Source organism: Callorhinchus milii, unplaced genomic scaffold (genome assembly GCF_018977255.1).
Source record: "Callorhinchus milii isolate IMCB2004 unplaced genomic scaffold, IMCB_Cmil_1.0 Scaffold1, whole genome shotgun sequence".
NCBI lineage: Eukaryota > Metazoa > Chordata > Chondrichthyes > Chimaeriformes > Callorhinchidae > Callorhinchus > Callorhinchus milii.
Window position 1 is genome coordinate 133,321,194 of NW_024704742.1, and position 22,762 is coordinate 133,343,955.

The 22,762-nt window shown below is 44.6% G+C and overlaps 1 protein-coding gene across 2 annotated transcripts in view; it reads right to left on the reverse strand.

Annotated features, from left to right (window-relative positions):
* The window catches only part of rai14 (retinoic acid induced 14), a 103,807-nt gene that overhangs the window by 47,662 nt on the left and 33,383 nt on the right, over positions 1–22,762 (reverse strand). Inside the window, exons 1-2 of one of the 2 annotated variants that reach the window (XM_007903111.2) lie at positions 8,082–8,381; positions 3,024–3,154 (exon numbers count right to left, since the gene is read on the reverse strand). In XM_007903111.2, coding sequence (XP_007901302.2) covers positions 3,024–3,154; positions 8,082–8,219 — 269 coding nt within the window. In that variant the 5' untranslated portion in view covers positions 8,220–8,381. Of the gene's footprint in view, positions 1–3,023; positions 3,155–8,081; positions 8,382–22,762 lie in introns of those variants that run through there. The other variant, XM_042335842.1, reaches the window with a different exon arrangement.

Consider the following 22,762-nt stretch of genomic DNA (forward strand, 5'->3'; position numbering starts at 1 on the left):
GGCAGAGGGTTCCTCTCTCTAGCAAAGGGTGGAGATTATGGCCACTTATATTCATTCGACAAATTGCCATTTGGAATGTCAATGCTACAAGTTACATGAAAGCAAGCCTCGCTGTGGGACAGTCATGCTGCAGTATCAATCAGCACCAGAGGCCAATAAGTGGTAGGATTTAAGCATTTGAAGTCCTCACGTTTACTGCCTGCAAGCCTTCAGAGGTGCCGTCCTTCAAATGAGATGTTAAACTGAGATCCTGTCTGCCTGTTCAGGTGGACATTAAAGATCCCATGGGACTGTTCAAAAAGAGAAGGGAGTTTCTCTCATCTGGTGTCCTGGCCAACAATCCTCCCCCCAAAATTGGCCACTCACTCCATGGCTGTTTGTGGGATATTGCTGTGCGCAATCGGCAGCCACGTTTTGCCCACAAAATACACAGTCAATCCACTTTACAGTGTATCCTGTGAAGCGCTTTGAGATTTCTCAATGACATGATAAAGCGCGATATCAAATGCAAGGATTTTTTAAAATTAAATTGGTGATTCACCAAGTGACACTTGATGGGACTTTGCTTCGTGTAAAATCGCTTCCATTGTTTCCTATTTAAAAATAAAGTAAATTAGTGCTTTGAGGAGCTTCGATGTTGATGATGCAAATTGTTATTATGAATGCAAGTATTATTACTTGCATTCATAATAACAATTTGCATTTACACAGCGCATTTCACATCGGGAGGATGTCTCATGTCTCCCGACCCGACCTGCCTGCCCCACCATCGGTGGCTAGGCCTTCAGCCTTTCTGCCCCCACCCTTTAGAACCCCATCCCAGAGACCCTTTGCCTCGCCCCCTCCCTTGCCTCCTTCAAGGTCATCCTCCTCCCAACAATAAATTGGTCATTTTCAATCTACGACTGTTTGTGGGACATTGCTGTGTGCAAATTGGCTGCCGCGTTCGCCCACAAATATACAGTCAATCCACTTTACAGTGTGTTCTGTGAAGCGCTTTGGGACGTCCTCCCGACGTGAAAAGCGCTATATCAAATGCAAGGATTATTATTATTATTATTATTATTAACGTAAAAATGCAAGTTGGTATTATTGGTCGGCCTTTTACGCACTCATCTTCAGCTCGGGTGCCCAGCCAGGGGGATTAAATGTTTTCAGACAGCAACAACAACAAATTACATCCCATTCCCTGGCTGAACACTCAAGGGTTTGCATCCGAGCTGAGCGCTGGGATCAGCAGGTTTGGAGAGCAGGAAGGGTGTGGGAGGAGGATGAGCTTGAAGGAGGCAAGGGAGGAGGCGAGGCAAAGGGTCTCTGGGATGGGGTTCTAAAGGGTGGGGGCAGAAAGGCTGAAGGCCCAGCCACTGATGATGGGGCAGGCAGGTCGGGTCGGGGGACATGAGACATCCTCCTGATGTGAAAGGCGCTGTGTAAATGTAAATTGTATTGAAATTGTACTGCATTCAGACTTTTGAGAATCTGAACGATGTGTGAGTATCAGCCTCTCATAAAATGCAATCACCTACCTAGATGTTTGCTCGTACCACAGAAAATTTACCATATATTAAAAAAAGGCATTTCCGCTGCATTGTGATAAAAAGGTAAGGCGGTTAAGGAGACCAGTAGAAGTCCCAAAGGATTTGACATAGTCCCAGGTGGTGTCTTATGCAGCACTGGTCACAAGGACACAACACAGGATTCTTCAACGTAAGTAATATCCAACTGCTCCATTAACAGTGTTGGCTCACGAGTTCAACAAATTGCCCACTAACCATGCTAAACAGATTAAAAATGTTCCTGTTCCCAGCGGAAATGATCAGCGGTAATTAATTGCACAGATTAACATTGGCCGTGCTCCTTGTTAAATTAATGCACCCGCTGCTCTACAAAAGGCCATCCGCCACCCTTGTGTCAATGAAAATGTAACACGACTCTTTAATGCATCAGAGTTGGATTCCAACTTTCATCCCTAAACATTCAATGACGATTTCTAGTAACTCAATCATCTGAAACACAACTGTCGCATTTCTCCTTTTTGAAGAGCAGAGGGTACAGAGCATTAGTTGTATGAATGCTTTGCTTCCCCCCACCCCAACCCTTTTAAAAGCAGCATCCCACACCATTTATCAGAGTGCGACGGGACGAGATGGGACATGTACTGCACTGAGCTAGAGTATAGTTTCTCTGTGAAGAAAAATCAATTAATTCCTTTGCATCATTTCCACACGATACATTAGCAATGTAGTGTCTTGGGATATCATTGGCTGCCCTTCGGGGTTCCTCCCGATCAGCACAGATCAAAGCCTTAACTAAGCAATGAATAATAAAACCCAGGGATGCGGTAATGTTATTACGGTATAGAAGGCTGCATTTAAAACGGGAACTTGTCCTTAAATTGCAAACCAGCGTGAGTGAAAAGCGGGGCAGTCTTGTATCAAGATAACATGGGAATCTGATGCACCAAATTCAAGCAGGTTACCGCAATGAACATCTAACAAGCAGGGATATCAATGCACTTGAATTGGAATCCCCGTTGAATACAGCCAGCTCAGGCAAAACAGCAAAGCAATTTCACATTGGAGAATACAGTCTTATCCACCAAATGTAAGACTGCGATGCGAGGGAGGGGAGAGAGAAAAGGAGGGGAGAGGTTTCTGGCAGACACAGCAACACCACATCTATGATTCCAGCAATTCAGAAGGCCTCGAATGCTGCATATTAAACTGGTTAACATCAGAGCTGCTTGTTTCACTGCCATTAGTCGGCTTTCTAAAAATACTGGGTTCCCCCCGATCAGCGCTGATCAAAACAATGAATAATAAAACCTAGTGATATGGTAATGTGAATACGATACATTAGCAATATAGTATCTTGGGATATCATTATTCGCATCGTCTGGAAGCACTTAAAAATTCGGGTCAAAGATTAGAAACCCGTCACCATAAAATTTAGATGTGCATTTCGCATTTCCAAGACCCCATTCTTTGCGGTTGCAATGTTTCTCTTGTCAGGCAGTTACTTACGCAGATTTGCCCTCGTTGTCCAGCTTGGTGGGGCTGATCCCCTTCTTGCCCAGGAGGGAGGACACTTTATCCGTGTCGCCATGCTCCACGGCTTGCAGTAACCGGTCATCGTTCTTGCTCCACTCGTGAGTCTGCAGATGCACAAAGGAGAACAGGGTGAGTTCGGAAAGGAGAAGGGAGGGATCGGGAAATTAAGACGGTTTGTGGGTTGACACGACCATCGAACGGCAGCAGAAACTCAAGAAATTAAAAGCACGACTGCTGAGGTTATCAGATTACATCTCCCGCTCGCTCGCTCTCTCTCTCCCATCCCCAAAAATCTGAAAGGGAAGTTGAATGAAAAGACCTTACAGTTGACACACATATCTAGACAAAAGAGGAATTTCAGATCTTGCAAGGCATACTCCATAGTAACGTTTTAACTGCAGCAGCCACAGACCCATCGGTTTATGCGTGTGCTGTCAGTGCTGCCGAAGAAGCCACTGGAAACTGCTGAAAAGCAGCCTCTTAAAGATATCGACTGGCTCCCTGCCCAAACACATCCTGCGGGAATAGCATTATGCATCATTGTCCTAGCCCGACTCCTGAAACACCTGATGTAAATAAAACCTATCACCGCACTCGCCCCAGCATCTCCGGCGCTGGTCTATTTTTTATTTTTTATCGTCGACGCTTGCATTTTTCAGCATATTAAATTTGCTCGGCTCAGCGTCTGCCACGCTCGGGAAAATTTCCGATTGATGTGGAACCCGTATTCTAATCGAACGCGGGTTGCGAGGGTTTGGCATCGCAATCACAGTCGAACCTCACTGAGCTGGGATCCAGAACAAGGTGGGGGGGTGGGGGGGTTGGGCATAATCTTAAAATTAGAACTGGGCCATTTAGGAATGAAATCGGGAAGCACTATTTCCACACAAAGGATGGTGGAAATCTGGATCTCTCTCCCCCAAAAGGCTGTGACTGCTGAGATGCATTCATATTTTCAAGACTGAGGTGGATAGATTCTTGTTAGGTCAGGGTGTCAAGGGATATGGAGCAAGGGCAGGTAAATGAAGCTGAGCTACAGATCCGCCATGATCTAATAGAATGGCGGAACAGGCCGAGGAACTAAACAACCTACTCGACCTGTTCCTATTCTTATGCCCCAGTGAATTTTCTGCACACGGATACTCCGTGCAGTTACACCAGAAGCGCTGGGCTTCCGGTTCTGAATAACCTTCTTACCTGACCAGAGGTGTCACCCTGGTTCAATTGATAGCACTCTCTCGCCTCGGACACAAAAAGTTGTGGGTTCAAGCCCCTCGTCGAGGCTTTGAGCTGACAGTCCAGGGAGACATACCAATGCAGAGCTTGGGGAGATGGGATGGGGAGGAAAAGAGTACCGCATTGTTACAGGTGCCATCCTTTGGGTCAGATGTTAAACCAAGGTTCGGGCTGGCTGTTCAGGTAAATGTTAAAGATTCTAAAGATAAAAAGATAATAGTGGCACTATTTGAAAAGAGAAGGGAGTTTCTTGGCCAACACTCCCCAAGATAAAATTGTCAGTCACTCGAGACATTGCTGTGGCTGCCACATTTGCCTACAAAATACTCAGTCAATACACGATACGATAAATCATGTGAAACACTTTGAGATGTCCCAAAGATGTTAAAGGTGCTCTATCAAATGCCCAAGGATTATTATATGTGTTGGTACAGAAGTCCTCCTGGATTCGCGGTTTACTTGCAACCGAGCCGGCTAGCCTCCTGAACACACACGCACACATGTCAAGTTTCTAAAAAGTGCTTCACAGACTTATTGTGAAGTGTGATGACTGTGTATTTGTAGGCAAACGCAGCAGCCAATTTGCAAACAGCCATGAAGCAAACAAATATTTTTGGATCCGGGACATTGTTAGACAAGACGTCAGGAAAAACTCCTCTCCTTTCAAGCAAGAATCTGTGACAAACAGATGGGACCTCTCTGGACTTAACGTCTCATCTGAAGGACTTTATTCTTCATCATCATATTCTGTATCTCATTATCTTCTTGTGCTCTGCTAGATTAACAGAATGAAGGGTTGATTTTTACCAGTTGCTATAAGCAGTGAAATTCACTACATCTTTCAGAAGACGTCACTTCAAAACCTGCCTCATGTACTCTACATATAGACAATTCCGCACAGAAAGATCATTAAGGAAGCCTCCCCTCAATTCCCATGCTCCAGAGACTACACTATGGTGCAATTGGGATGCTATAGGCTGGATTCCCACGCTCCAGGGTTGCCCTGAAACAGAAAGTGTCAAACTCAACAGCGGGGCCCATTGGGTTTGACACTGACCACTCCCCAATTAGGGAAACTGGGTCAGCAAAGTTGTTGGGGGTGGCCGCGGGGAGGAGGGAGTGCACCCTTTCAAAATCATTAAGCAACACAGTCTTGCCCCATGCCCTGAGGCCTTCAATCCAATGAGTTGAACAGAAATCTGTGTGTCAATCTGGCTCAGTTGGTAGTACTCTCGCCTCCGAGTCAGAGATTGTGGTCAGAGATTGTGGGTTCAAGCGCTACGTCGGGTCTTTGAACCCATCAGGGGGAGATATAGGGTCAAAGGACTGGGCTAACTTGGCTCCACCCCTCTGCCACCTCCCAATCCCAACATAGCACTGATTGGCAGACTGCAGACTGCCAGTCAGTCAGCGAGTGTAATGTGGGCAATACCTGACCTTGATTGTTGTCAGTCAGGGTCAGCGGATGGGGTGAGGGGCTGTGGTTGGCAGACTGGGCTGCTAGTCGGTCAGTGGGCAGGCTGTGGGCAGTTGCAAACAGCAACCCAATCATGGAAAAATATAGGTAAGTGAGTTAGTTTTGGCTGACCTCAAAGTGAATGGGGCAAGGGGAGTGGGTTCATGAGACCCCCTGACACCATTAGCTCCGCCACTTGAACCCATTTAGCTTATGCTGACACTCCAGTGCAGTGCTGGGGGTGTACTGCATTGTCGAAGGGGGTTCCCTTTGGATGAGATGTTACATGGAGTCCTATAGTTTAGTGGTTAGAGACTCGCCTGGGTTTGATTCCCAGGCAGTGCGAAACATTGGACAAGTTTCCTTACTCCACACGTCTCTGTTTACCTAGCAATAAGTAGATTGTTAGTGCTGGATGAGAGCTAACTTTCTTCAGTTGAACGTCAACAAGCTCAAGGCTCTCCTGATTGGCTCCCGTCAGTGCCTCCACACCTCAGGCGCTGACAGTATCACCATCCATGGTTGCACATTTCACCTTACTAAGCCAGTCCGGAACCCTGGGGTCTTGTTTAACCCTCAACTATCCTTTCTAACCCACATTCATGCCATGCCCTGCTCTGCCTTCCCCCACCTCAGCAACATCGCCCGGCTCCGCCACTGTCTCACACTGCAGGCCGCCAAAACCCTCATACATTCTTTCATTGGACTGAGGCTTGATTATGCAAACCCCTTGCTTGTCAGCCTCCAACTCCTCCCTCCACAGGCTGTAGATCATCCATAACTCTGCCGCCCTTGTCCTCCTCCGCACCAGGCTCCGTGACCCTATCACCCCCATCCTTGCCTGACACCACTGGCTTCCCATCACACAGAGGATACAGTTCAAGATTCTGGCCATGCTCCGCCCTACCTCTGCAACCTTCTAACCCCTACCAACCTGCTCGCTCCCTCCGCTCAGCGGACTCCAGCCTGCTTCACGTCCCCCACCTCACCTGCCCCACTGTTGGCGGGCGGGCCTTAGGCCACTCTGCCCCTATCCTCTGGAACTCCAACCCGCAGTTCCTCTGCCTCGTCCCCTCGCCTTCTTCAAGACCCACATCAAGAACCTTCCCTTCGACTGTGCTTTCGATCTCCCTGCTTCCCCCCCTGCCCTCCAAAATCCCGACCTCCAGCTCCGGTCTAAAACACTGGCTGTCCAGCACCTAAGGACATCCTCCTGACGTGAAAGGCGCTTTACAAATTGTTGTCAGTCGACTGGTGGATCACGTTTCCAAGGGTAATAATTCCTTCAAGATAAATAAAAGAATAATTTGGTCACTCAATCCACGACTGTTCGTGGGACACTGCTGCGCACAGTTGGCTGCCGCGTTTCTCTCACAAAATATACAGTCGATTCACTTTCTAGTAAATTCTGAGAATCGCTTTGAGACGTCAAAGATGTAATAAAGCGCCACATCAAATGCAAGGATTATTATTAATATTAAACCAAGGTCCCTTCTGCCTGTTCAGGTGGACATTGAATATACCACGGCACTATTCGAAAAGAGAAAGGAGTTTACCCTAGTTTCCTGGCCAACAATCCCTCAAAATAAAACTCACTCCACATCTGCTTGTGGAACGTTGCTGTGCGCAATTTGGCTGCTGAGTTTCCTCACAAAATATACACAGTCACAGCACAGTATATCTATGAAGTACTTTAAGATGTCTCGGTGATGTGAGAGGCGCTATGTCAAATGTCAGAATTATTATAATATCTTATATATTATTTGAGATACAAAAGTATAACAATCGTATTTGCATCTGATTATAGCGTCTCTCACTTTGGGAGGACGTCTTAAAGTGCTTCACAAGATTTTACTGTGAAGGGCAGTGACTGTATATTCTGCAGGCAAACACGGCAGCTAATCTTTGCACAGCAAAGTATAACGATTTTTGGGGGGAAAACAGCAACAAAACAAACACACATGTTGCACACACTACACACGCACACAGTTACCCCTCCCGCACATACAAACAACTTGTACTTTTATATTGCCTTTTATGTGGCGAAGCGTCCGTTTCAAAACTGTATTAAATTGTAAAACAACTAACTATATTCCACAAAACTGCATCAAGCAACTCTCTCTTCATCGTACAAAAAAAAAGTTAAGAAAACTATGCAGGAATGCAGACCACATAAAGTGCTGTGACCACAACAAGGATGCAACTCTCAGACACAAGAGCAGAGCTAATCAATACAAACAAAATAACATGCACCCTGAAGTAAGAAAGAAAAACACAACAACACAGCAATACAGCGCCGAAAACGTCAACTTCCAGAGTAAGTTGACGGGAGAACTTACAGCCAGAAAACAAAACATTCGTTTCATCTCTCGAACGGTTTCTCTTCCCCTCTCTGACGACTTGCGTCTAGAAGATGTTTTTATGAAAAAAACACGCAAGAGGATTTCCACAGGAGACTCTGGCCCTCCGTGTACCATCTATGTACCAAGGCCCGGCTGTCAAAATTGCACACACATTGGACCCCTTTCAGAGATTTGCTGCCCTGCTCGCTAGCGTTCAGAGATCCGCAGAGCATACAATGCTGAATTCCTATTGTTTGGCCCCACAGAAGGGTTCTAGGAATCAGCTGCTTTGCGCGTTACTCAGATACCAGTCCGCGACAGCAAATTATTCATATTTAACAAGGCTTCAAGGAAGCCGTGGTATTGGCATGGTCAGAGAGAGAGAGAGAGAGAGAGCGAGAGAGGGAACGAGGGAGGGAGGAAGAGCATACATGATTTGCAGCCAAAATGTTGCAATGTTATTTTGACCACAAGGCACTGAAGTTAACTTTTAGTAACTTTTAACAGTATGTATCCCTGTGTTACCTCGCTATTTTATTATTTAGAGGGTGCAGTGTAAACACTAATCAAAGCTTTAAAGATAGGGCGGTGTGCGTGTGTGGGGGTAGGAGGGGGAGCGATGCAGGGCAGGGTAAATAAGCAAAAACATGAGTATTAAAGTATTACTTTTGAACCAAGTCCAAACAGCTGCTGAAACAGTGGCTATAATAAGGCTCAGGGCTCAGCCAGCCAGTCTAAGGGGGTCCCACAGCCCAGCCAGCTCAGTCTGAGGGGCCGTGAGTTCACTGTAAGAATTCGCTGTCAGCAGCAGCCCGTCCAGTCTTTCTTGGTCGCTGTATTCACTCATCCCTCGAGCAAACTGGAAGTGACAAGGAAGGCAATTTGGACCGTCTGTGGCAAGGCACCAGCACAAACCTACTTGTTGCCCAAGACGTCACTGTAGACTAACTGCTATTCTGTGCATTCGTGAGAGAATAATTTGGAGTCCTCCTGTAGCCTATTGGTTAGAGCCCTCGCCTCGTAAGCGAGAGGACCCGGGTTCGATTCCCCGGCACGGTGAAACCTTAGGCAAGTTACCTTACTCCGCATGCCGCTGTTTACCTAGCAGTAAGTAGGAACCTGGTTGTTAGTTGGATCGCCTTCTGGGGTAATAATCCCTTCAAAATAAATAAATAAAATAATAATAACTTGGTCAATCAATTCACGACTGTTTGTGGGACACTGCTGTGCACAATTGGCTGTTGCGTTTCGCCCATAAAATATACAGTCAATTCACTTTACAGTATATTCTGTGAAGCGCTTCGAGACATCTCAACAACGTGTTAAGGCGCCATATCAAATGCAAGGATTATTATAATAAATTACAATTTACAATTGTATAGCACCTTTCACATCGGGAGGACGTCTCAAAGCGTTGACAATTCTGGAGGGGCACTGGGTGAGCTGAGAGGAGGGAGGAGGGAAAAGGGATGACCGAAAGCACAGTCAAAGAGGTATGTTTTGAGGGGTACTTTAAGAGTGGGGAGGGATGAATTGAATCGTAGGGACCTGGAATGGAAATCTAAAGAGTCGGCACCAAGTAGCTGAAAGCCAGTCCATCGATAGTGGGAGCAGATGGAGAGGGGGAACATGGGTTAAGGGATGTCGGCCAAACAAAGGGAACAGCCGGGTTGTAAGGGTGAAGGGGTTTGCAGAGGTGGGATGGGTAAGACATGGAGTGATTATCAAAAGTGTTACCCGGCGCCCCGGATCCAAAGAGAAAACCTTCAGCTCGACTCTCTCTGGGGGTTTCTGAGTCAAGGATAATTTATCAATCGTAAGTCAAACACTCTACTGCGCTATTTTCATTTATCAACCCATGGTGAAGGGAGGCGCTTAAGACCGTTATGAAAGACACCAGAATGCTGCTCCAAGCTGCTGCCTGATCCCGAAAATAGATTTCTAAAGTCTTGAGCCAATTTTTTCTTAATTTATAATAGAGCTCCCAGAGCGTCTGACTCTTTCTCTCTCTCTCTCTCTTGCGTATGTCAAGCAGGCGCTTATTTAACTGCATTCGACTACTATTCTAAATAATAAGTAATGATACAACGCTTGTATCTGATATAGCGCCTACAATATGGTACCTCCATCTTCTGTCCTTTCTACACCCTGGGACGTCCTCCAGATGCGAAAGGCGCTGCTGTACAGTAAGTCTCACATGAATCATATCAGTCGGGACGCTAAGACTTACGCAAATTCCGCGTTGCGGGCAAACTGCTTACGTTGTGTAAAATCTGAATCGATAATCTACGCTGCACATGCGTCATTCAATACGTGATCACTCGGTGATGGGTCAAGACTATGTTTCCTGGGCTTCGATGAGGCCGATTGGTAAGTATGCACATGTCAATGCCTCACAACATCATTTCCGCGTGATTCAATGCAGCCGTTAAGTGCGATAGTAATAGACGGTGAGGGGACAGTGTACCAATTGGCAGTGGTGGGGTGGGGGAGCACAGGAACTCTGGATCATTGCGCCCAGTTACTCTGGTGAAACAAACCCTGTACTCAGAACTGTCTCATCGGGACACGCAGTGCAGAGCTCCAGCTGTTATTCTTAGAGGAAGAGTCTGGCCACCGTCGTGATGAAAACAGAAGCCAGCAAAACTGGCGTACACATCTCTTCGTCCTCGCTTACCAGCATGTTTAACTCCAGACCACGGCCAAAGCGAGTCCCCTTCCCTTATTCACTATAAATCAGTATTCTGCTGCTGCGGCTTGTCAGCAGCTCGCACATGCATGCGGCAGGCAGGCCCTGTAAACACGCACACCCGAGGTCAAGGACATGGGGCCTGCAAAACCCAAACAAGGCAAAAGAGAAAGCGACACGACTGGGGAAAACGGACACAGGAAAACGGACTTTGGTCCATGCACTCTAACCGCAAATATAGCGGTATAGAACTGTTCTTTCACACAACACATGCAGACGTGGCTTACTCTTGGTTTGTTCCCCTCACCCCACTCCCCCCCAAAATATACTGTGAAGTGAATTAACTGTACATTTTGCGGGCGATACACAGCAGCCAATTGTGCACAGAACCTTTTTTATTGGTCTGTACCTTGTGGATTAACTTTGAGACATAATTAACTAAAATGCTTCCCTAAGTTGGGAAAATATTGGCACCTAGTTTGAAATTATCACAAGAGGAAAAATGATCTGCTTTTTTTTTATTATTTTCTCCCTCCCCTCCTCACTTGTTCTATGAAATTGTTTTGGGGACAGAACTTTCCTACACAAAACGAGGACAGACGGATAAAAAAAAAAGGACGCCCTTTTTTTTCTCTATTTCTTTTTCTCTTCCATCCAGAAACAGTAAAGCAGCTGGGAATTTTTTAATCTGCAAATTTTCGTTGCATGCAATGTCACGGCTATCCAAAACACTACTGAAATCAGTGATATTCCTCAGTGGTTCTTTGCTGAGATGTCGATCAAAGCAATTGGCGAGGCCCACATTTAAGATAATTGCAATAGGCATCATAGGGGATGGTTGGAAAATGAACTCAGCAACAACCTCCAAGAGGAAGATGTCCTGGCACTGGGAAGTGAAGCAAGCGCCAACTTTGTTCAAGGACATTTAAAATAATTGTCCAAAAAAACTAAAAGAAGCTCCAGCTGTGAGGTTATTTCAAATCCTTTGACACAAAAGAAGAATATAAAGGACGTAAAACAAGTGTAACCTTTGATGCCACAACAGGAACAAAATCCAACCATACTTTGTGTCGTCAATTCATCAATACTTTCATTTGGTACAGCAAGATGCACTGCAAAGTGCCATTTGAAAAGAGAAGGGCGCTTTTCCTGTGGTGTCCCGGCCAACGATTCCCTGGATAAAGTTGTTCATTCGCTTCATGGCTGTTTGTGGTTGTGCGAAAATCGTCTGCCAATTTCACCTACAAATATAATCACTGCACTTCACAGCAAAATTGTATTTTGCATCATGTAGGTGAAAGCGGGTTGAGTTCACAGAACATTGTCTATGTGCCTCAGTAACTATAAACAATTTAGTTTGTCCGGAGAATGTTAGGCTCCTCTTGGCTTCCCTAACATTCAAACGTCAAGCTTTCACGGCTGCTTTCCAAAGTTGCTCTGGATGTTTGCAGTTTTTTTTGTCGTTATTTATAGAAGGACGGGAGTTCAACAGCAGACAGACTAGACCTGTGCCCATAACTATACGCCTACTTCTCTTCCCGCCCGACTACTGTCTCTCCCCTCCCCCGACCCCCACCACCCACAATGAACCAGACTGATTTGTCGCCTTACCCCCACCGAACTAACTCAAACGCACCTCCAAACACAGACGCTATCCACAGCATTGACAGTTTTCGTGGTCCACAGCCAATACAGTCCAGTACAGTTATTCCTGCAGAGTAGTGGTTTGTGCACTCATCTCACAAGCTACAGGACCCAGATTTGATTCCCGGGCGGGATGAACCTTAGGCAAGTTTCCTTACTCCACACGCCACTGTTTACCTAGCAGTAAGTAGGAACCTAGGTTGTTAGTCGATCGGTGGATTGCTTTCCAGGGTTAATAATTCCTCCCAAAATAATAATAATTTGGTCTCGCAATCCACGATTGTTTGTGGGACACTGCTGTGCGTTGCCGTGTTTGCCCCACAAAATACACAGTCAATCCATTTTAACATATATTCTTTGACGTCTCGATGACATGATAAGGCGCTATATCAAATGCAAGGATTATTATTATATTTCAGGGCACAGGGTGAAATACATTCGGATGACCAAGGCTTTTTTCTCCGCGCAGAAGGACATTGCATTCAGCAAAGCATCAAATTAAAGAAAGCAAGGACTGGCCATTCCTCCAGCTCTCTACAGAAAATGAATCCACTTCTTAGCCCTCCCCTCTTTAGCAACAACTAAACTCCCTCAGTGAGTGCCAAGAAATGCCAAAACTATCTAAACATTACTGCCGCCTCCCTCCGCTCCCCATTCACTCTGTTTACACACACTTGACAATGTTGAGAAATTCCCACGTATTCCAAGAACTGAATTTCTTCTCGGTTTTGAAATGCATATGAAAAAAATCACTGCTGGAAGGATAACTCACACTTATTTAATGCCCTTATGTTGAAATTCCCAAATATCATGAACTCCATCTTGGTTGGAGTCCCACCAACTCAGTTGCTCCCTCACCTTGTTCAAGTTACGTGCCTCATTTACCGCACTCTTAGTCACTCACCAAGGCACATCTCAAAACATACTTTTCACTGCCCTTTTAATCATCTCACGACTGTTTGTGGGACTCTACTGTGTGCAATTCGCTGACGTTTTTCACCCACAAAAAATTCAGTCAATTCACTTTACAGTATATTCTGTGAAGCACGATGAGATGTCTCAAAGACGTGATGAGGCGCTATATCAATTGCAAGAATTATTATTATCTTTCCCCTCCCCACCTTTGCCTCACACCCACAGCTTGGGTGCCTATCCAGCATTGTCAAACTGTTTAAGAGACTTACTCTGTGAAGGGTGCTATACATATGACTTGTAATAATGTCTGAATCTTTTACAATGGATGTTAACTGAATGTAATATGAGGTAATGTTGCTGATCACCCTCCTCTCCCACAACTCACCTTTGAGTTTCCTTTAAATTTCAGTAGTTTAGAGGACATGTCCTCAAAATGTTTTGAAGTTTTACTCTGGTAAATTATAATATCAATAATAATCCTTCCATTTGATGCATTTCAAGTCAAGCAGCCGTTTTAAACTGCTTTATAGGATATACTGTACGAAACAACAACAAACTTACATTTGTATAGTGCCTTTCACATTGTGAGGATGTCCCAAGGCGCTGGACAGTCAGTATTTTGGACTCAAGGTGGGGGTTGGGATCGGGAAACGTGGAGGTCAGGGCGGAAACAGACGACCAAAGGCACGGTCGAAGAGGAGAGTCTGAGATGGGTCTTGAAGAAGGCAAACGAAGGGGTGAAGTGGAGGGACTGTGGGATGGAGTTCCATAGGGTGGGGGCAGAGTGGCTGAAGGCTCAGGCCCACCAGCCAATGGTGGGGCGGGCAAGGCGGGGGAACGTGAAGCAGGCCAGAGCCCACTGAGGGGAGGGAGTGAGCAGATTGGTAGGAGGTTAGGAGTGTCGTGACTGTGTATTTTGTAAGCAAAAATGCTGCTTCTTGTTTGCTCTGTTTCTGACCCTACTGTCAAGCTCTTGCAGGTGTTATCCTAAACGAAGGGCTCTGTATAAAAGCAAAAATGACTTGCATTTATAGAGCGCCTTTCACGTGGGCCAGCTTCTCGGCGAAGCTTAAATGCAAGTTGTCATGTAGAAAATGGACAAAGGTTAAACCCAAGAACCTTCTAATATCAACTGGACATCTATGCTGTCTTCAGTATTGGATGCATAAAGAGTAACAGTGCTCACTGGGATGTATTGACAACTCACCCAACCCTACTGTTTGACAATGCAGATCTGCCATGCAAACCGCTGACAAGCTTGGGATGTGGGTGGGAGGGGAGAATTAATTGGATATGAATACAGCTGGTGAATCTGACAGTGTCTGTCAACATCAGGCTTCAACCCAGAAGCCTAGACACGCGACCTTTTAAACAGGCAAGCAACGGTAGGGAAGAAAATACTTATCTTCTAATCAGACAAAAATTCTTCAAACGTTTCTGGGCCTCAAACCAGCTCCTATTGAAAACAAATTGCAGCTTCCCAAAATCCGAACCCACATAGAATAATAAAATGATATTTTTGGCCCAGTATAATATTCCTTGTACTCAACACTTTCCTCATCACTTTGAGATGTCTAAATGTCGCTTCAGAGTTTTCTGAGAAGTCTAACGACTGTATATTTTGGAGGCAAATAGAGCAGCCAATCTACGCACAACAATGTCCCACAAATAGCCGTGAAGTGAATGTGAATTTAAGAAGTTACAGAGTGACGGAAACTTTCTTTCGCTGCGTGCAACTGGCTGCCACATTTCACACACAAAATACAGTCAATCCGCTAAACAGTATTTCCTGACAAGTGCTTTGAAATGTCTCAGTGATGTGATGAGGCGCTATATCGAATGCAAGGATTATTATTCTTTATAAATTTAGTCTTAATTGGAAGCCAGCTTTTTTGCAAAAGTTGCAGAAATCTGTTCTGCCATCTGAATCCGAACAAGTCAACTTCATTAGAACGTCATGGTTGATGTTCCTCTTTCTTTCACTGATGAATTACATCAATTGTTTGCCCCACGTATATGCTTAAACCCAAGTTACTTGAGTTACTGAGTCAGTAACCTGAGGGCATAATTTTAAATAATTACCAAAATCAAAACAGAGGAGACTGTATTTTTTTTTAAAAACACAGGGTTGTTATGATGTGGACTTATCTGGAACAATGATTGAGGTGGAATGCGCACACCAATCCAGGAAAGGCATTAACATCCATATTAAATGGATTCAAATCCAGATTTATTGAAGGAACAAGAAAAGCGCAAAGGCGCCAAGAATTAAAATTAGTGTATGTCTAAATAATCCTTGTGCGGGAGAAAAATAAAGCTAAGAATTTGGCGGAACACAAAGCTATTCATTCAATTTTATGCCTTAGAACTGAAGAGAAGTCCATAGTTGAAATAGCTATTGCCCCATAGCTCAGTCATGGGTCTGGATTGCAAAACTTTCTGGCTGCACTTCTGAAGTTGCAATCAACTCTGTACAATGCAGATCTCTTTTATCCTCATGTCATGTTGCCCGTTCAGTGTTGGTACAGCGGAGTCTTTTGAGCCTGAATGAACCTATCACAGACATCAAACGTGCACTGCCAATTTTAGTCATTCTTACATTTGATATCAACATCAAATTTCTCAAAGTGTTTCCACAGGGATTTGTTGTCACGCGCAATTACTCTGAATTTGTAGGCATAGACAGCAATCTATTTGCACACGGCAATGTCCCGTAAACAGCAATGAACCCAATGACCATTTCTACCTGGAGGATCATTGACCAGGTTACCAATAAATACTCGCTTCTATCTACAAAAAGCGTCTTTGATGTCAACCTTGGTCTTACATCTCATCCGAAGGATGATATCTCCAAAGATGCAGTGCCTTCCCCCGGTACTACATTGCACGGTGGTCCAACCATTTGGTTTCTGAGGGGACGAGTACCCTATTTGAGAAACATCTGTGGGTTGCATTAGCAATATTTTGTGTTTCCCTTCCAGAAACACAACATTTATGGGTTATGGAGGGAGTGGATGGGCCAGATGAAATGCGGGGACAGGGGGATGGACGGGGAGAAAAGCGAATAAAATCAGCCAGCGGGCCGGATGTGGCCCACGGGCCGCCAGTTGAACCATCCTGTATTAGGGTATCATCCTGGACAATAAACCCAAGACCAACGACTTGACCGCAGCTTTTCTGTCTGTGAAGTGATAGTGCCACCAATGGAGCCAAACTGACACCAGAGTGCAGTCTCTGGAAGGGAGATCACCAGAGGAAGTGGTCACACACCACAAGATATCAAGCATTGCATGCAGATAATATTGCCAAGTATTTCTTTATACTGGGGATTTATCTTTTTTCCTTGTTCTGGCCAAATTATTGCAAAAGACCAAATATGTCCATAACTTAAACTGACTCAATTGATCAGTACTTCAACTGCCCTCCGGCTAATTGTTAAAACCATACTGAGTGTGGAACTTTTTATTTTGTCTTATAGCAAACTCCCATCTTCAGCACCCAAAGTCATCATTCATTTCTCCCTTCGAGGACAATGTGCTCCAGCGTATGTCAGGCAACACACAGACACGGCCAGATGTCAACACACAAAAATGCAGAATGTTCAATTTTTTGGAATGCGTAGCTCCAGAAAGTCATACATGGAATATGATGATAATATTACAAATCCTCAAAATTGATTGAGACGTTGAGAGGACTTAAAGTGCCTCACAGGATTTTACTGTGTATCTTGTAGGCAAATGCGGCAGCCAATTTGTGCACAGAAATGTTCCACAAACAGCCATTAAACGAATGACCGATTTTATTTGGAGGATTGTTGGCTGGACACTAGTAGAAACTACTAATAGAACCAGGCTAACACCCACCTTAATGCCTTAAGAGAGGAAAATATAATTGAGAGCAGTCAAAACGGCATTGTAGTGTAGCATGATAGAAAGGCAATGCTGTGGGTATGATGAACGTTGGAGGTGCCGTGCTTCAGATGAGACATTAAACTGAGGCACCATTTGCCTGTTCAGGTGGACATTAAGTACCACCAAGTATCCTGGTCAAAAATCCTCCAAATAGTGTCTGTTTGTGCGAGACTGCTGTGCGTAAATTGGTTATTGTGTTTGGTTTACAAATTCATGGGTGACTGTACTTCACAGTGAATCCTGTGAAGAGCTTCAAGACATCTCAATGAGGTGTCAATAAAGGAAGCTGAAACCTTCATCCAGGCCTTTGTACCTCCCGCCTTGACTTCTCAAAAGCATTTCTCACTCGTCTTCCTAGTTCCACCATCCATAAGGTCCGCCTTGCCCAAATCTGTGTTGACGTTATTTTCGCCCATATCAAACTCTGCCACCCCAATCCCGCCAGGCTCCATTGGCTCCCCTTTTCCGAAAGGATCAATTCCAAGATTCTCACCCTCACCTACAAATCCCTTCACAAGGGATACAAGTCCTATACACCTCATCTGACTCCTCTATGGCACTGTCAGGGGTCGTGCCTTCAGTCATTAGGCCCCTAACCTCTGGAACTCCCAGCCTCAATCGCTCTGCCTCGCCCCCTCTTTATCTAGCTTTAAATTTCTCTTTAAGATTATCTCTTCGACTTCACCTTTGGTCACCTCCTCCTTCTCCCTCGCTTGCTGTCCAACCCTGCTCCGAGATGCTATTGTGCACAAAGTGCGTCATATGTATATCAAATGCAACGATTATCCACACACAAAGCACAGTCACTACACTTTTGCCTTACACCCTTGGAGCACTTTGGAGCATCCTCCTGACACGAAAGGTGCTATACCGAAAGCAAGAATTAATACTACTCTATTATTGGAGACAAAATGGTCTCACAGGTGAAAACCAGGTGGGATTTCAGATCTCTGATGTGGCATAATCAAAAAGTCAACATAAAGAGTTATATCTACGGGAGCTGGTGAGGAGTGCTGTCATACATTGCCCTTAGGGTAAAGTGATCATGAAGCACATCTGGCTTCAAAGAACCAGACAGGGATAAAGTTACTCTCAATGCTGAGTAGCAAGTGTTTAGGTGTCAACTCGCAAAGATAAATGTGGTGTCTGTAACATTTCTCAACCTCCTCCAGCTAAGACATGCTACCGCTCATAAAATGCTCAGCAAGCAGACTTATGCTATCTGTCACTGTAATTCTCAGCAAGGTGTTTATTTCGTTATTATATTTATACGCTCGTGGCTCTAACCTGGCTCTACTTTGACATTTATATACCAATTCGCTCCAACAGCAGCCGAGCCTTCAGCCAATATCCCCACCCCAGCGCCTGCCTCCCCCACACCACTATTCCTTTCTCTGGAACTCTCTCAAAATCTATTTGCCCGTTCTCCTCGCTTCCAAAAATCTTGTTAAAAAGTATTTCAAGGTCTATGCTGCATGAACTGCAATGTGGATGTGCTTCATTGTCTGTAGTAGAGGCCTTCAGAGGAGATGTTAGACAAGGTCTCATCTGCCTGTTCAGATCCCATGAAACTATTCAAAAAGAGAAGGGAGTTACTCTTTCTCGATGTCCTGGCCAACAAACCCACAAATAAAATTGGTCACTCACTTTATGGCCATTTGAAGGACATTGCTGGGTGCAAATTGGTTGCTGCATTTGCTTATCAAATTCACAATCACTGCATTTTACTGTAAAATCCTGTGAAGCATTTTGAAACATGATAAGGCAATATATCAAATGCAAGGATTATTATTATATTATTTTCGTCAAGGTCTAGCATTATTTAGCCAGCGTGAAACTTTTGAAACAAAGCAATGTCTTGAGAAAGATAAGATAAATCACAAAATGCTTGGCGTGGGGATGAGGGGGAGTCAGGAACCAATCCATCACCTTCAAGACTTTCTTTCAATCATTGCCTTTGAACCCAGTGACACTTTCCATTGTAAGGTCTTTCAGGAAACTTTCGTTTTCCTAGTCTGTGGTTCTTTGTGCTCTGGGTGCGGTATCTAACTGTGCTCATTGTTCCGTCCTGTAAATAAACTTATCTTGGATTAATTCAAACAAGGTCGTGTCAACCAGCGATAACTCAAGCCTTCCAAAGAGGACTGGGAACAGAGCCGGGCTCCATATTGCGTGCCGCGGCTGTGAAGGGTTGATTGCTGTCTCTCAAAGGCACAGTAAGAAAGCAGTGTACTAGAAATACAGCCAGATGCCCTGCTTGTATTTAGGTGTCAGCCTGGCTCAGTTGGTAGCACTCTTATCTCAGAGTCAGAAGGTTGTGGGTTCAAACCCCACATCGGAACTTGGAATCCCAACCTCATGTGGACTCCATCCCACAACACAAAAAGAGAAGGGAGTTTCTCCTGCTGTCCTGGACAACAATAGCGCCCAGATAGCCCCCGGTCATTCAGTTCACGCCTTCTTGTGTTGACTTTGCTGTGTGCAAATTGGCTGTGGCAATCACAGACAAAATAGTCACGACAAACTACAATCACTAAAATTCTGTGAAGCAATTTAAGACATCCTGAAAAGCATGATATCAAATGCTTGCTCGTAACTTTTCTGTTAGAAAACAATGTCTTTCCTGTCAGGTAGCAAATGGGAAGCAGCATTGGGTCAATACTTGTCCTTGTATGTGTGCATACATGCATGAGAAAGATATAGAGAAAGAGAACAGCCTGGCGCAGTCGTATCACTCTCGCCTCCGAGTCAGAAGATCGTGGGTTCAAGCCCCACATTGGGGCTTGGAATCATATAATCTAAGATGATGCTCCAATACAGTACTGGGGGATGTGTTGCATTATCAAAGGTGACATCACTTTGAGATGTCTCATCAATTTGATCGGGCGTTATGTTAAACGCAAGGATTATTATTTTAAAGAGTAAGTCACACACTCACACAAAAGTTGTGGGTTCAAATCCCATGTTGGGATTTTGGGCTCTGAGCTCACTGTCTAGGTTGACATTCTAGCATAACAGTAGCCAACCCATGGCCCACGGAGCCATCAAAAAGTGGCCCAACAAGCATTCACACTAGTCTAGTTCAGTCAATAGTGTCTTTCCATTTTTTTCTTGATTGAACATTTCTTGGCTTGTGGCATCATTGTAAGGTAGGAGCATAGTAAAGATGGTTGTTCTTAACTTCATTTTCTGGGCAGAAAGTAACGTCAAGGCAGGCATCTTGACCACGTGCCTCCTTACAACATGGTCCCTTGATGTCTCTTCATATCTGTGGATGTGCACCACACAAGGTAGGGCGAAACCTTGGGCAAGTTTCCTTACTCCACACGCCTAATAATCCCTCCAAAACGATAATAAATTGGTCATTTTCAATCCACGACTGTTTGTGGGACACTGCTGTGCGTAATTGGTTGCCGTGTTTCGCCCACAAATATACAGTCAATTCACTTTACAGTATATTATGTGAAGCACTTTGAGACATCTAGAAGACGTGAACAGTGCTATATCAAATGCAAGGATTATTAAATATTATTATCAATCAAGAAATATTGTTAGAGGTGCCTTCCTCCAGGTGAGATGTTAAAGCAGAGTCCCGCCTGCCTGTTGAGGTGAACATTAACAATCCCGTGGGACTATTGGAGAAAAGAATGGAGTTTCTAACCATGTCCTGGCCAACAATTATAAATTGGTCATAAACTTCATGGTTGTTTGTGGGATATTGGTTTGTGCAAATTGGCTACCACGTTCACCTACAAAATACACAGTTACTGTACTTTATAGTAAATCCTATGAAGAGTTTTGAGATGTCCTCTCGACATTGTATCAAATAGAAGGATTTAATAAGTTTCTCCTGCTGACCTGGTGAAGGATCCGCCAGATGAAATTGATTGTTCACCAATGTGGAACATTCTTATGAGTAAAAATAGCACACAAAATAGTCTCAAAATTGCAAGACTGTAATTACATTAAGTACTTGGAAACTTTTCTACATAATAAGGCACCGCACAAATGCATATTTTCTTCACATGCATAAAATTATATATAATCTGAGTAATGTAAAGAGTTTTTTTTAAGATATACCCTCCCTATTTTTACAATACTGTGTTTAGATTCAGTGGTATTCTCTCACATTGCAGAGATCCCAATCTTGTGTCTCTGCACTCGGCTGGGACCTGGTCTGCTGGTGTGAGTTACATCGGCTGCCAATAAGTGCAAGTTACGAGGAGCAGTGTGGGTGAAACACGACACCGATGAGGAGATATCCAAGGTGGGAAGCTTCACGACTTGCCAGGCATGCAGCCCCACTTACTGGAAAGAGAATCCACGTTGTGCGCTAAGTTAGTGGGAGCCCATTTCTCAATACCAGCTTCAGGCTGGAATCAGGAAATGTGAACAGGACACATAGAGAAAGTGTGGCCAACAACGTCAACGTCAACATATACATAGCAGCCTTCTCATCCAGGATAGCATGTCGGATCACTTAACAATGCCATAGTTTGACACCAAGCCGGAGAGAAAGGAGGTGACCATGGGCACGGCCAAAGAGGAAAGTATTCATGTGCGACCTAAAGATGGGAAACAGAGTTGGCAAGGGGGTGGGGCTGAAGTAGGGAGTACCAGAGGTTCCCTTGGCAAACACTATCCTCCTTAGAGTGGGAAGTGGAACAGGGGCAGGGGGAGAAAGGGGTAGTGGGTCTCTTTGGAGATGACCTGGCTATAAGGTGACATGCCTGGCAATGCAAAATTGGAATTGAATGGGCCCAGTCAGTAAGTACTACTCTCACCTCTCAAACAAGTTGTGGGTTCAAGCACTGCATTGTTGGAGTGCCAGCCTTTGGATGAGATGTGAAACCGAGGACCATCACAGTCGCTTAAATTTTAAATTTAAATACACTTAAAAATTATTGAAAAGTGCTTTGAGACATCCAGTTCTGGTTACTGGACCAAAAGGGGAGGCAGTGCCAGGGAAAGCAAAGAGGATGATCCCAGTGGACAAACTAAGGCTTTTCAGTCTTGAGAGAAGTCAACTCAGAGGGGACCTGTGATATATAATATTTTTATATATATAACAGGCATGTAATATTTTAGATGGGATTAAAAAAAATAAACCCAGAATAATTCTTTAGGGTGCACCAAGTAAGTTGAAAAAGAGGACACAGGTTTAGAGTTGTACAAGGCAATTTCAGGACAGAAACCAGGATGTTTTTCTTTACGCAGATGGTAATTAACAATTGGAACAAGTTTCCAAGAAGGGTGATTAAGGCCAGGACACTGGGACTCATTTAAAAAGCAGCTTGATGCTGTGATGGGGATTTCCTGGAAGGATTTAATCAGATGGACCAAAGGGATTTCTTCATTCAAACCAAACTTGTGATCTCATGAACAATTGGGGATACAGGTTGCTCTGAAAACAGTACTGTGATTTGTGCACTTGTCTCCTTTCCAGTCAGCTGCAAAGGAATTTTGACCCAAGGCGCATCAAAGCCCTATTAGGGGCACAATTACACTGCAGTTTGATC